Raw genomic sequence first — 13,398 nt, forward strand, 5'->3', positions numbered from 1 at the left:
TGGCAAGGCCGGCGGTGCTCCTACTGTGGCATCGTGTGAGCCTCCACAAGCTTCTCCTGGATTCGCTGGCTCCAGAGTGAAGCCACATGAAAGCAAGTGTGGATCCCTCATCCCACATCTGTTTTCCCACCCAGCACTCCATGGCAGCAGCAACTGCCAGCCCACCTTCCTGAAAATCCCTCCTATCCCAGCGGAAGGGGCTTCAGCCTCAGCTCACCCTGGGCTTGGCGGCCGATGCCAGCACCTCTCAGGGGATTCTCCCAGCACCATGCCAGGAGGTTAATAGTACTTTCTCTCCCAATGAATTCATGGAATCCCAGAATGGTTGGGGTTGGAAGGGACCTAAAAACTCATCAGTTCCACCTCCTGCCATGGACACCTCCCACTGCCCCAGGTTGCTCCAAGCCCCGTCCACCTGGCCTTGGACACTTCCAGGCATGAGGCAGCCACAGCTTCTCTGGGCAACCTGTACCAGGGCCTCCCTACCCTCACAGGGAAGAATTTCCTCCTAATCTCTAATTCAAATCTCTCCTCTTTTAGTTTAAAACCATTCCCCTCTTCACATCCTTTCCATGCTCCTTTGCTGTGCTGGCTGTGTCCTGCTGTGGCCAGCACTGTACCCACAGCTCCCGGCAATGTGCAGAGATGGGAAACGGGTTATTGGGCTGGAAAAGCATTGGCAGTTCTGGGTGGGGAAGGTGCCTAAGCAGGATAGACAGCAGAGCTGGGGCTGCAGGTGAAGCACCCGCTCTGCATCCAGAGGTGTGTTAGGGGAGATGATGTGCCCGGTGGTGTCTGTGGCTGCAGGGCTAGCATGGGGGTTCTGCCCTGGCCCACTCCCCTCTGCCCACACCCCCTCCCCTCCAGCCTTCCCTTACTTTATTCCTGTCCGTTTTCCATGACCTAGTTCTGCCAGGCAGTAGCTTCCTCATGAACAGGGGAATGCAGCAGCACAGTTCTGGTGCTGCGAGCAGACGCCTTTCCCTGCTCCTTCCCAGCAGCAGCAGAAAAATGCTCCTGTGGCCTTTATGCTGCAAAACCAACCCAGATTCCTTCTGTTTCCCTTCCATTTTTGGTGTGGGAAATCCCGGTTCAGGTAGGAGGTGGTTTGCTGGCTCAGTTTCCTCAGTTCCTGGGGGGATGATGATGATGCCTTGGCTCTGCTTCCCCATCCTCACATCCAGAGCTCCTGTGGGGTTTGCATGGTTTTGCTCAGCATGGGAAGCACGTCGGTGTGGAGGCAGCAATGCTGTGCTCCCTCCTTGCTCCAGAGTGGCCTGGATAGACAGGGCTGATGGATCCTGCTCCCCCTCCCTGGTGGTCCCCCCAGTCACTTCCAGCAACCCCCCAGCAGGTCCTGGAGGGGCTGAGGTGCGCGGGGTGGATGGTGTGGAGGGGCTCAGGACCTCCAGCCTCCCTGGACACAGATGCACACCCTGTCCCCTCCATGCTGCCAGTGTCAATGACGGATGTTCCCCACAGCCCCCGAGTGGCAGCTGTCCTTGTCCCCAAGGACATAGTTTCCTGCTGAGGCCATGGAGCTGGGATTTCAGGGGGATTTCCACCACCCACAGGCGTCAATCCTGGGGATGAGCACTGGGAGCAGAGCTGGTCCTTTCCAGCTGCCCAGGGCGCAGGGACAAGGGTCCCGCAGAGCCCCCGGCGCTGCCAGGAAACTTCTGACCTGGAGGTCGGAGTTGTTCATGGAAACCATGATGCAGAGAAATAAAATAATAAACCAGCCTTGTTGCTGTTTCCCATGGAGCACAGGCTGCACTACTGGAGGTGGGGCTGGATTTCCATGGGCTTTTTCCCCTCAGTCCATAGGAATTAGGGATGAGTGTGGGTGTTCCCACCTGCCCAGTGATGTAAGACAGAGCTGGAACAAAGGACAAGTGACAAGACAAGAGGAAATGGCCTCAAGTTGCACCGGGGAGGTTTAGTTTGGATAATAGGGAAAATTTCTCCATGAAAAGGACTGTCCAGAGCAGTGATGGAGTCCCCCATCCCTGGAGGGCTTTAAAAGCCATGTGGATGTGGTACTTGAGGACATGGGGTAGTGGTGGCCTTGGCAGTGCTGGGGGGGAATGACTGGATTTGATGGACTCAGAGGGCTTTTCCTACCTAAACAATTCAGTGATTCTATGATTCTCTGCCCGTGGTCCACAGCCCCATGTCCCTCTGTGTGCCAGCCAGCAGGACAGAGCATTTCCCAGGTTATAAATCCAACCATAAGGATTTGCAAAGTGCCGGAAGTGGTTTGCTCACCGAGGATATTTGGGTACCACTGGTGCAGAGTTCACCTAAAGGTCCTACAGATGAAAAAAGAGAAATGAAAATGCAAAGCACTGACAATTTTGCAGTCAAAAACAGGAAGGAGCTGGGGGCTGGTGCACAAAGAGCAGATTTTATCGGGTCTGCGGTGCTGGAACGGAGCCAAGTTCTCCCAGCACCGGCACCTTTGTGTGAAGCCTGGAGCTGGGACTGGCACGAGGACAGCAGTGGGATCCAGGGCTGGCCACAAAGGACAGGGCAGGTTGTGGTCCAGCTGATATGGTTCAAGATGTGTTTAGGTGTTTTAGCTCTCCCAAATATCCCTTTTGGGATGAAACAAGGAGCCCAATCCCAGGGTCTCCCAGTTCCCAAGGGCTCCCTGTCCCCAGGGTCTCCCTGTCCCCAAGGGCTTCCTGTCCTCAGGTGCTCCCTTCCCCAGAGGCACCCTAAGCCCTGCTCTTGCTGCATGGTTTTTGCTCTGTGGGGGGTATTTCTGTCATCTCTGTCTGATGCTGCCACCGATTCTCTCACTGCAGTGCTGAGGACATTTGGGATCACAGAGCTCTGGCTCACAAGGGACTGTGGGATGACCCCCCTCTTGCGGGGGCAGGATGGGCTCTGCAGCCTCCATATCAGTCCAGAGTGGGGTCTCCTGGGACACTCCTCGGTGTTATGGGGTTGTCCATGCTGTGATTTACTGCTGGGAGCACTGGGATTCACATGCTGGGAACTGGGCAGAACTTGTCCTGGTGGCACAGTCATGCAAGAGGGGCCAAACGCTCCCCTTGCTCCTGACCGCTGGTGCAGCTGTGGTTTGGCACTGTTTTGGGGGCTGCAGGGGTGCTGGGGCAGGGACGACACATGGGGGACAGCAGGACCAGCTGTGCATGTGCTGCCTGCACATCTGTACAGCCCCGTCCTGCCCGTACACATCTGTACAGCCCCATCCTGTCCATGCACAGCTGCACAGCTCCATCTGCTGAGCTCCCGACCGCTGCACAGCGCAAAGCACCGGGAAACTCCACCGCCGGGATATGCACGGCGGGAATGGGGAGTGTCTGCTGTAGGGACATGCCCTGCAAGGACACACAGAGCAGGGACATGCTCTGCAGGGACACACACGCGGACGGGGTGCGGCTCACCTGGCACCATGCACAACTGGAGCCCCCAGACAGCTGGAACGGTTTGTGGTGGGGCCCAAACAGCTGGAGACGTGTCCAGCTGCAGTCCCACACAGCCAGGGTTGTGCACAGCTGGAATGGTGCACAGCTGGAGTTCTGCACAGCTGGGTGCTGAGCACAGATGGTGCTTGTACACAGCTGGATCCCCACATAAGTGAGTGCCTGCACAGCTGGAGCTGTGCAGAGCTGGATTCTTGCATATTATAACCATTCATGGCTGGATTCCTGCACAACTGGAACCCTGCACAGCTGGAGGTAGTGGCTCCAGGACTGTGTTGGGGTGCTCACCTTTGAGAGTCCCTCTGCCTTCACAGAGGTGGGAGAGTTTTGCAGCAGAAGAGTGGGAAGAATATTTCCACTGTTAAAATTATATATTTTTCTCCATAACTTCATTCTCAGCTATTTGGGTTGAAATCTCCCCATTTTCCAAAAAAAAGTCAGTCTGAGGTGGGAAACTGTCAGCAAGAGGCAGCGTGAGGGGTGCTGGCTGGGGAGGGGAGTGAGGTGTGCACCTCGAGGGGGCCTGTGCCAACGAAATCCTGGGCAAACTGCACCCACCCATGTGCAAAACAGGGCTCTCGCCTGTCCTGGGCTGTGCTGGACCTGAATTGGGCTGATTTCATTCCCATGAGGATGCAGCCGAGCGCTGGTACTCTCCAGGACAGGAACATATGTGCTCCCGCATGGTCAGAGCAGTCGGGTTTTTAAACTGTTTGTAGTTAATCAGCCATCACACCTCGAGGGAAACACGTATTTGGAATAGGGTTGGATTTGGACCAGGGCAAAAATTCCCAGTTTATCTTCCAGTGGGGCTTCCCATCATAATGGGAAGGGCACCCAGGGGCACCCAGGGCTGGGTTCACCCCTTCCCCCAGCACTCCAGGGAGAAGCCCCCCGAGACTGAATTTTCCTTGAAATCCCCACAGCCAACATTGTTCCTCCAGAATTTATTTTCCATTCGGAAGCTGGCACCAGCTTGGCCCCTGTGTGCCACCGACCCCCACTTTCCTGCTTGGGGTGCAGCCTTTCCAATGAAATTAATGCCATTTGGGGCTGAATTGAATGAAATGGTATTTTTGGGGCTCCTCTGTCCATGAATGCTCAGGGGATATACTGAGTTCCTGTTCTCCAGTGGGATGGGGACACTGGATTCACAGTGGGATTCCCACAGCCAGGTGAGGTGCCAGGAGCCAGGGTGCAGTGGTGACCCACACCTGGACTTGGGAGCACACGGAGGGGCCATTCCCGTCCTGAAAACACTGATGCCCTCAGTGATCCGATCCTAAACTGGCTAAATAATATTTAGGGTGAGACATGTGGTGTGGAAAGGAGGTGCTGGCTGCAACCCCCCATGCCTGTGAGGCATATGAGGACTTTGTCATTGTTCCTGAATTCCTTCTTTGTGGAAAAAAAAAATAATCAATTAACAATACTCTGGAGCATCCCAGGGCAGCTGCACCTTGTCCCCATCAGGGTGTGGTGCTGAGGTGCTGGTGATTTACCTGATTAGCCCCCAGTTATCTAGGGAGGGACAGGGAAAGGTTCTGGTGTAGGAGGCACTGTTGAGAGGAAGAGGAGGAGCAGAGGAAGGTGGGTGTTCGTGTGGAGCCTGCAGGGATGTCCTGCTGAGCTGGTGGAGGTGGGTTTTGGTGGCTGCTGGTAGATGGATGTTTGTGGTTGTGGTGCCTTGTTGCCATGAGATTTGTGGTGATGGGGAGCAGGAATTTCGTAGTGCTGGCAGGAGCAGCTCCCAGCATGTGTGGAGGGTTCCCATCCTGTCTTTGCACCCTGGGGCACAGCCCCATTACCTCCACTTCCATGAAAGCTGGCAAATAAGGCAGAGCTGGCTCTGGTGGTGTTAAACCCCTCTTGTGTGTGCCCATTGTGTCTCCACTCCACCAGCAACTCTGTGCCATGGGGGTACATGGCTGCCACCTGGCAGAGGAGCCCTACTTGCCAAAATGTGAGTTTTGGGGGGCACTTAACAGGGCTGTTGGCACAGGAGTGGGTGCGACCCGTCCTGCCTGGTCAATAGTGGATACTGTTGGTCCCACAAGATGCTGTACTTGGTTTTGGGGGAACTACTGCCCTTCTCCTACCCTGCTGTGACTGTGCCATGGCCTTCATTAGGGGATTTCTCATGTCAGGTATGGTTTGGGGTCCTGTGGGATGCTGCTGTGCTGGGTCTCAGTGTGGGCTGGGCTCTTCAGGGGTGCTTGGTGAGGTCTAGAGCATTTTGGGGGTGAAAAGCACCTTGTAGGGTGCCCTATGGGGCTGTTTCCTGGGGGCAGGTGCTGGGGGGAAGGGGGACAGCATATGCCTGTTCTGTGCTGGGTCTGTGTTGCTTCCCTGGGGAGTTCATTCCATGGTGGAATTTTGCTGCTCTCTGTATTCAGAGAACAGCCTGGTGCACTGAGTCTCCCTTCAAATGTACGATAAATATATTTTTCCCAGTGCTGTTGGGAAAGCAGGAACCCCATCTAGGTCTCCTCCTCTCCCTCATATGTCCCAGGGGTGAGGGCTTGCTCCTACATCCCTTACATCTCTCCTTGGAGCAGCTCACTGAGGTGGGAAGGGCTCAGTGGGAAAACTGAGGGTGAATAGAGCAAAAAACTACTACAGCAGAAGGTAACAGGCTCCATTGTGGAACTAGGAGCAGCTGCATCCTGAGAGGGCTCTGACTGGGCAGGGAACATGGGATATGCTCCATTCCTCCTTCCAGCACTGAGCATCCATGGTCCTTCCTGTTCCCCGTGGGATGAGATGGGGGCTGGCAGGGCTTGTTCCCATGAGCTCCTCAGGCTGGTCCAGCCCTGCTCCTGTCGGGAGATATGGGATGCACATGCAGTGCTCTGGCTGTGCAAAACAAGTGTGGGGTGGTCCCAGGAGCATCTCCAGATGGAGCTTCTTTGGGTTCTGCTTCACAGGCAGTGGCATCTGAGGGGTATGTGCAGGGGCATTTGGTGCTCGGGACCTGGGTGATAGGATGATCCACCTCCATGCCCTCCTGAGCTCCTGGAGACTTGGGTGAGGTGCTCCTGGTGATGCCTTATGTCTCACAGCCTTCTTCTTTGTGGGGAGATATGTTTTGAGTAAGGAATCCTGTAAATAGGCTACAGGGAGACCTTAAAGCCCCTTCCACTGCCCAAAGGGGCTCCAAGAGAGCTGGAGAGGGACTTGGGACAAGGGCCTGCAGGGACAGGACAAGGGGGAATGGCTTTCCACTGCCAGAGGACAGGGATAAATGGGATATTGGGAAGAAATTCTTCCCTGAGGGTGGCGAGGCCCTGGCACAGGTTGCCCAGAGAAGCTGTGGCTGCCCCATCCCTGGAAGTGTTCAAGGCCAGGTTGGATGGGGCTTGGAGCAACCTGGGATAGTGGAAGGTGTCCCTGCCCATGGCTCCTATAAACTTGGTTTTATAGGAAAAGAAGCAAATGGCTGACCTTTTCTGGAAAGCCTGTTTTGCAGGTGAGGGGGGAGCAGTCCTCAATACTGTGGTGATGGGAGCTCTCAGTAAGGAGGGGCTGGGGATCTGTCCCCAGCATTCCCACCAGGAGCAGACAAAGGATGAGCCTATTCTTAGCAAAGGTTTAATTACGGGTTAGCGAAAGGGTTGTGGGGCCATGTATGGGGAGATGTAAACAACCCCCTGGCTGTCCTTAATGCCAGGGGATTTGCCAAGGCCAGATCCTGGGTGAGGATGAGGCTGGAGGATTGGGGTTTTATTTAGCAAATCCCCCTCCACACTGCTCGCCCGCCCCAGGGCCACCGTGTCCCTGCGGCCGGGGGCCAAGCCGGGCTCCTCCGCTCCGCTGTCACATGGACCTCCAGTATGACTGTGCTGGGGTATGAGTAATGCACTCCGGTGACTCATTTGCTGCCTCTTTATTTTTTATTTTTTTTTTTAATCTTAAGGCCCTTAGCTTCATCTGTTGCTGTTTGCTGGCAGTTTCCTGACGTGTCTCCTTCAGGAGCTGCCCGAGATTTCCAGTGTTTTTGCTGAGAATTGTCCTTGTGTCAGTTAGAAGGGTTGGAAATAATTTGGAAATCTGTAAATATCAGTTTTACCTTGAGCAGAGAGGGGCTTGCTGGCACACTGCCCTCCCTGGGGACATGGGTGTGCTCTGCCAGGGACCTGGCTGTCCCTGTGCCACCTGCCTTTGGGAAGAGCCCATGCCAGGAGCAGGTTTGTGGTGTCCTTAGTTTGGGGTTAATTTTGCCCTGAGGAAGGTGAGTTTTGGTCTTGCCACATGACAGGAAGGCTTTCATAAGGCCAAGAACATCCTGCAGAGCCAAGGAAAGCTGGAGCTGTGCTGGGATGAGCAGTAGCCAAGGGATCTCAGCTGTGCTCAGGCAGCAGGCACCAGTGGCAAACCTGCCCAAACCCAGCACTGAGTGGGGCAGTTTGGTAAAAAAATTTATTGACCCATTGCCCAGCCTGGGAGGGCATTTGTAGGGGGGTATCATGGTTCTTCTTACTTGGTTAAGGAATATCAGCCCTGTGGAACATCACAGGAACTGTGATGCTGTGGAGCTGTGGGTCTGTCCTGGCTGGCAGTGGAGCCACCGGGATGTGGGATCATAGAATCCCAGACTGGTTTGGGCTGGAAGGGACCTTAAAGCTCCTCTTTTTCCACCCTCTGCCATGGGCAGGAACACCTTCCACTATTCCAGGTTGCTCCAAGCCCCATCCAACCTGGCCTTGGACGCTTCCAGAGATGGGGATACAGGGACTGTGCCCTGCTGTGCAGCAGCTGTATGAAGTTTTGGAAGATAAGTTATTTTAGTGTGTCCAGGAGGGGTTTGGACACTGCAGGTGTGTGCTCATCACTGGGGCATCCTGCCATGTGTGCCAGCCTGGCTCCTTGGGGAGTTCTAGGGTTGGGCTCAAGGAACAGCAGGGTAACATTCAGTGCTTTTTGCTTGCCCTGGGATTACAACTGGAATTCCTAAAAGCACTGGGCACCCTTCCCTGTGCTGGAAGCACAGGCAGTGCAGGCAAGTCACAGGAGCTCCTTGTGTGGATTAAGGAACCATCTGTTAAATAATCTCATCCCTTTTCCGGGTGCTGTGGCATTTCTCACCAGCTGGGGTGGGTGAGGGCTGTGCTGGAGACACTTGATCTGGAGACCCTGTTGTGGTGCTGAAGCACATCTCCTCACTGGTGTATCCACACCCTTGGAGTTGCTTGGCTTTTAGATTAATTTTTAAAGGTGGAAAAATATTTAGGGTTTTTTTAATTGCAGAAAAATGGGGGGGGGGAAAGGGGGGGAACTGATGTTGTTTGTTGGGTTTTTTTAATGGAGAAAACCATTGTTTTTTGTTTTAATGGGGAAAATTATGTGAGTGTTGCTCTCCCTGTTTGTGAGTGAAGTCCTGAGAAACACATGTGGCTGACTGGGATGATCCTAAAGATGCTGATGCGCAGTGAGAGGCAGAAGTGAAGTTTCCATTACTGATACAAGGTCACGCTGAAAAGCCACATTTGAGTGCGCTGAAACGGGCTGGTTGTCCCTAAAATGCCACTGTTGTGCCCAGCAGGCAGCAGAGAGGGGGAGGCAGCTCATCCATCGGGCAGGTTGGTGTTGATGGTCCTGATCCCGGTTTTTGCCGGGTGCTGGAATGCGGTGGTGCCCTCGGAGAGAGATACTGGTTGTCCCCTGGGATGGGGCTTTCCCTGCTGTCCCTTGCAGCAGTGGGTGCTGTTTGGGATAAGGATGCCAAAGATGCACCTTCTGCTCCTGCAGCCAAGAGTGGGAACTGCTTCAGGACAAGAGTGAGTTTTACAGTATCTTTCCTGCCAGCAAAAAAACCAAACAAAACCACAAAAACAATAACAACAACAAAAAAAAAAAAAAAAAAAGAAAAGGGAAAAAATCAATAAAACAAACAAACAAGAAAAAACTCGAAAAAAACCAATCAAACAAAAAAAGCTTGGACTCTTGGAGCTGGTTAAAGATCTTGCATTTCCTTGGATAATCCCAGTAGTGTCCCAATAACTCCTACATTGGCATTGCCCGTGCCTCCAGCCGGGCTCCCCCTGCTCCTGCAGCAGCTCTGAGAACTGTTTTGAAGGTGGCGAGGGTCGCACACCCCGTCGGGGCTGGCAGGGGCTCGGGGAGGCTGGATGCTGTGGCTGGCAGAGAAATGGGGTGACAGGGTGGTGCTGGGTGGCATCTCTTCGGGCATCAGCTGATGAGGGGACGTGGAGGGTCCCCAGGCAGAGCCTGGCTCGGCTCTTGCAGCCCCCCCGCTCCCTCCCCAGCCGCTTTTGTTCCCCGCTCCGGAGATGCTTAGGCTTCTCTTCATGCGAAATTAATTCCCGGGCGCTGTTAGGAGGCAGTCGGGGAGAAATTTCTTCCCGCATCATCCTTTCGGGGCTAATTGCTGGCGATGTGACGTCAGCCGATGGATTTCTCCCTTGAATGGCTGCGGGAGAGACGAGGAGGGCCCAGCACCCGCGCTCACAGCCCTTGTGCCGGAGCGAGCTCCGCTGCCTTATCCAGCCGGGATTGATTTATTCTCCCCCTATTCCCAGCCGGGCTCCCCGCACGCTCCTAATCTGACAGCGCCCGGTAATTAATCTGGCTCCCCCGGCCGCTGCAATAGGATTAAGGGAGGGGAAGTGCGTCACGAGGCAGGAGAGGGGTTATGCTTTTGGTGAAAGTGGGGGGGAAAAATATGGGAAATAGGTTGGTGTGTTCCCGGGGGGTGTGTCGGGAGCGAGCGCGCATGTGAGGAGGTGCGGGGCGGGAGGCATCGGCTGCGCCGGAGCCGAGCCCGGCTCGTCCTCCCTTTCTCTCAGCATCCTCCGTGATGCGATCCTGGAGGTGATACAGGCACAGCAGCATCCATGGCCTGCCCTTAGCGCCAGCATTCCTGCTTTATCCTCCGTGATATTCTGGCAGCGAACCGAGCCCGGCGTCGGAGGCGTTTGGTTGGCGAAGGGCTGACGTTGAGTGGCTGGTAACCGGGATCGTATTCTCCTGTATTTTTTCAGGCTCCTTGGAAATTGAGGAATGCAATTCTGCCACCATGATGGAAGGTAGGTGATGAGCTGAGCGTGTCTTTCGGGATGGCTGGAGTTTGTGAAGCCACGGTGGAGGATGCACTGAACCTGTCTATGGGGATCCTTTCTCTTTCCTAAATAAAATAATAATAATAATAAAAATTAAATCCTCCCCTCCCCCTAATCCCAGCCCAGCCAGAGCTCCCTGCCTGCTACCGGGGAGCTGGCGGATGGTGATATAATATCAAGCCCATCAGATTATTTGCAGTTCCATCCCCAGCCCTGTGTAGGCAGCTCAGGGTGTGCAAACACTCAGTTATCCACGGACCTGCTGGTTCCTCCAGAGCCCAGATCAGGGTGGGTTGGCCGGAATTGGGGATCCTGTAAGGATTATTTTATCCTCTGCCTGGAAACCCTGGTTCCCAGCCTGACGTGATGCACAGGGGATGAATTAGGGTGTTTTCAGACCTGGGCTGTGCATCCTGATGGAGTTTGGTGTTTTTAGCTGGATGGAGGAGCATCATTTCAGTAGGAAACAAGGAAATTGGAAGTTAAAGTGATTTTTGCAATGTCGTGGCACTGGTTTGGAGATGCAGGCTCTGGGGAAGGGGGGTGGGTGTTGGGTTGAGGCTTATTGGAATAAAAAAGGAAATGTGAAGGAAATATGGGCTCAGGCACAAGATGCTTCAGGGAGCGTTGGGAGACTGTGTCTGATCCTGTGTGGGAAAAGCCTCTGGGCATTACAGGAATTTTATCCAATGCCGTCTGTCTCGACCATATGTAAAGCTCTTTTTTTTTATAATTTATTTTTTTAATGCCTTCTGGAGTAAAATGCAGGAAGGGATTACTTTAATTGCATTTTTTTTTAGCAGAATAGATACTTCAGGGCCAAGGAGATCAGAATATCTATATTTTTTTGGTTTTATGGCCCGTTGGTGGCAGCAGCAGGGCCTGTCTCGGCGGAACCACATCCAACCTCGGGCTTGCAGCACTGCCAGCACATGAACCAGGCAACTCCCGGCCTTCCTGAGATGACAGGCAGAAATCGGGCTGCCTCTTGGTGTGTCCCTGGAAATCAGGGTCTGCTGCCCTGCTCGAATTAACCTGGAAAGGTGTCAGGCCTCACAAAACCAGGACTTATTGTATTGGTGTAAAATACTTACCTAATCTTGGGAATTCGGGTGTAGTCATGGCCATGTGTGGACACACAGGAATGGCTTCTCCCTGGGTTTTTTTTTGTCTTAAGAAAATGAGTTTGGTTGTCCTTTGATATGAGGAAGTGCCTTCAGTGTCTCCTCTAATACTGATTAGCAAAAGAGATTTTAATTTTAGCCCATGATATCAAACTCATCCTACCGTGCCGAGAGACACGGCACGTTGGGAACCAGGCACAGCCTGGGCAAGAACAGGGTATTGTAGAGAATATGTCATTAACAACGTGGCTTCTCTCAAAAATTTCTGTATTTATGAAGGAATTAATGTAGATAAATTGAAATTGGTCTGTTATAACCTTGGTTTGGGTTATTTAATTAGTTTGGAGGCTGGTTGGGGGAAGTCACTTGGTCTTTTTAGGTTCTTTTGGGATTTGGGCGTTTTGTTTTGGGGTGGGGTTTTTTGTTGTCTTTTTGTTTGTTTGTTTGTTTTATTTTTATTCCTTGAGGATTTTTGCCTTGCTTATGGAATGCCCGCTATGTGCTGCTGTGCAGGAGCTTTGGCCACCGTAGCTGAGGCAGGTGGGGGCTGGCAGGAGGTGCCCAGCCCCATGGTGGAGGTGGCATCCAGCTTGTGCTCTGGTAGAGGTGGAATCACCTTTCATGAACCAGTCTTGCACTTGGAAAAAAAAAATACTAGTCATAAAAACTGACTTATTAAACTACTTGAGATGTTGTTCCTCAACTACTTGATGCATACGAGAACCTAGAATGGAAATGAGAAAATTAGGAGAAATGATTACTGCTTTTGATGAGTTTTAAATGGTTGGAAGCTGGTTGTATTTGTGGAAGAGTGGAACTTCTATCCAAGATCCTACTGAACCAATGCACTTCTCAGAGGTGATTTATTTTAATATAAGAATGGTTTTAACATGCTCAGTTTAATTTGATCTGAAACTTTTAAACCCATACAAAATGCTGGGAGTTCCCTACAGTAAATATCTTAAAGGGGTTTTATTATTATAATGAATTATTTAAATGACTTGTCTGGCCAAAATGTTGGACACTGTGCTGGAAGTGCAGGGTGGAGCTAGACTGTGATAGTGCAGGATGTGAAGCCACCCAGCATCACCCAGGGCCAGCAGGATGAACCTGGCTCAGCTGATGGTTTTGGATCCTCTTCTTTGGAAAGAAGGTGATTTGGCTCATTGGGAATGGTGCAGAATGAGCAATTTTTACTGGATATGGTCCTTATACTCATTTATATGGAATATTTCTTCATTCTCTTGGTAGATGGGGGGAAAGAGTATGTTTTTCACTTTATGATTAAAAATCACAACAATACCTAAAATAACTGTGGATGCTGTTTTAAGAACCCAGTCCTTGCTGGGAGGAAACCAAACCTGTGCTGTGTGGTGCCTGAGCCACCAGAAGAGGATGGTCCTCCCCCTCCATGTCACGGGGGTGAATGAGTGTTGCCGTTGCCCACCCTCTGCAATGGGGATGGACTTTCTGTGCTTGGCCTTGCCTGAACACGTGGAAAGAAGGTTTTGGGCATGGGGATTAAACCCCATCATGTGCTGGGAGAGGCCCCTGCATGTGTGGCTGTAGATGTGAGAGGTGTTTAGATGTTCCCTTTGATTAAAAAACAACTCTCCAGTCCTTGGAAATGCACTGGGTGTGTCGTCGAGGTGAACAACCGAGCACAAGAACAAGTTTGTCTCCTTTTTTAATCCCTCTGTTGCTTCTCCAGTGTACTGAAGGCATTTACACAGCTTAATT

General features: G+C 52.6%; 1 protein-coding gene across 1 annotated transcript in view; it reads left to right on the forward strand.

The window, feature by feature from the left end:
- The first annotated feature begins 10,177 nt into the window (after positions 1-10,177).
- Positions 10,178-13,398, forward strand: part of SGIP1 (SH3GL interacting endocytic adaptor 1) — a 54,647-nt gene continuing 51,426 nt past the window's right edge. The window contains exon 1 of the mRNA XM_051798707.1: positions 10,178-10,501. Within this exon, the coding sequence (XP_051654667.1) occupies positions 10,492-10,501 (10 nt within the window). The 5' untranslated portion in view covers positions 10,178-10,491. The remainder of the gene's footprint in view (positions 10,502-13,398) is intronic.

The sequence above is a fragment of the Manacus candei genome, unplaced genomic scaffold, assembly GCF_025592945.1.
Source record: "Manacus candei isolate 608988 ecotype Guabito, Panama unplaced genomic scaffold, ASM2559294v1 h1tg000005l, whole genome shotgun sequence".
NCBI lineage: Eukaryota > Metazoa > Chordata > Aves > Passeriformes > Pipridae > Manacus > Manacus candei.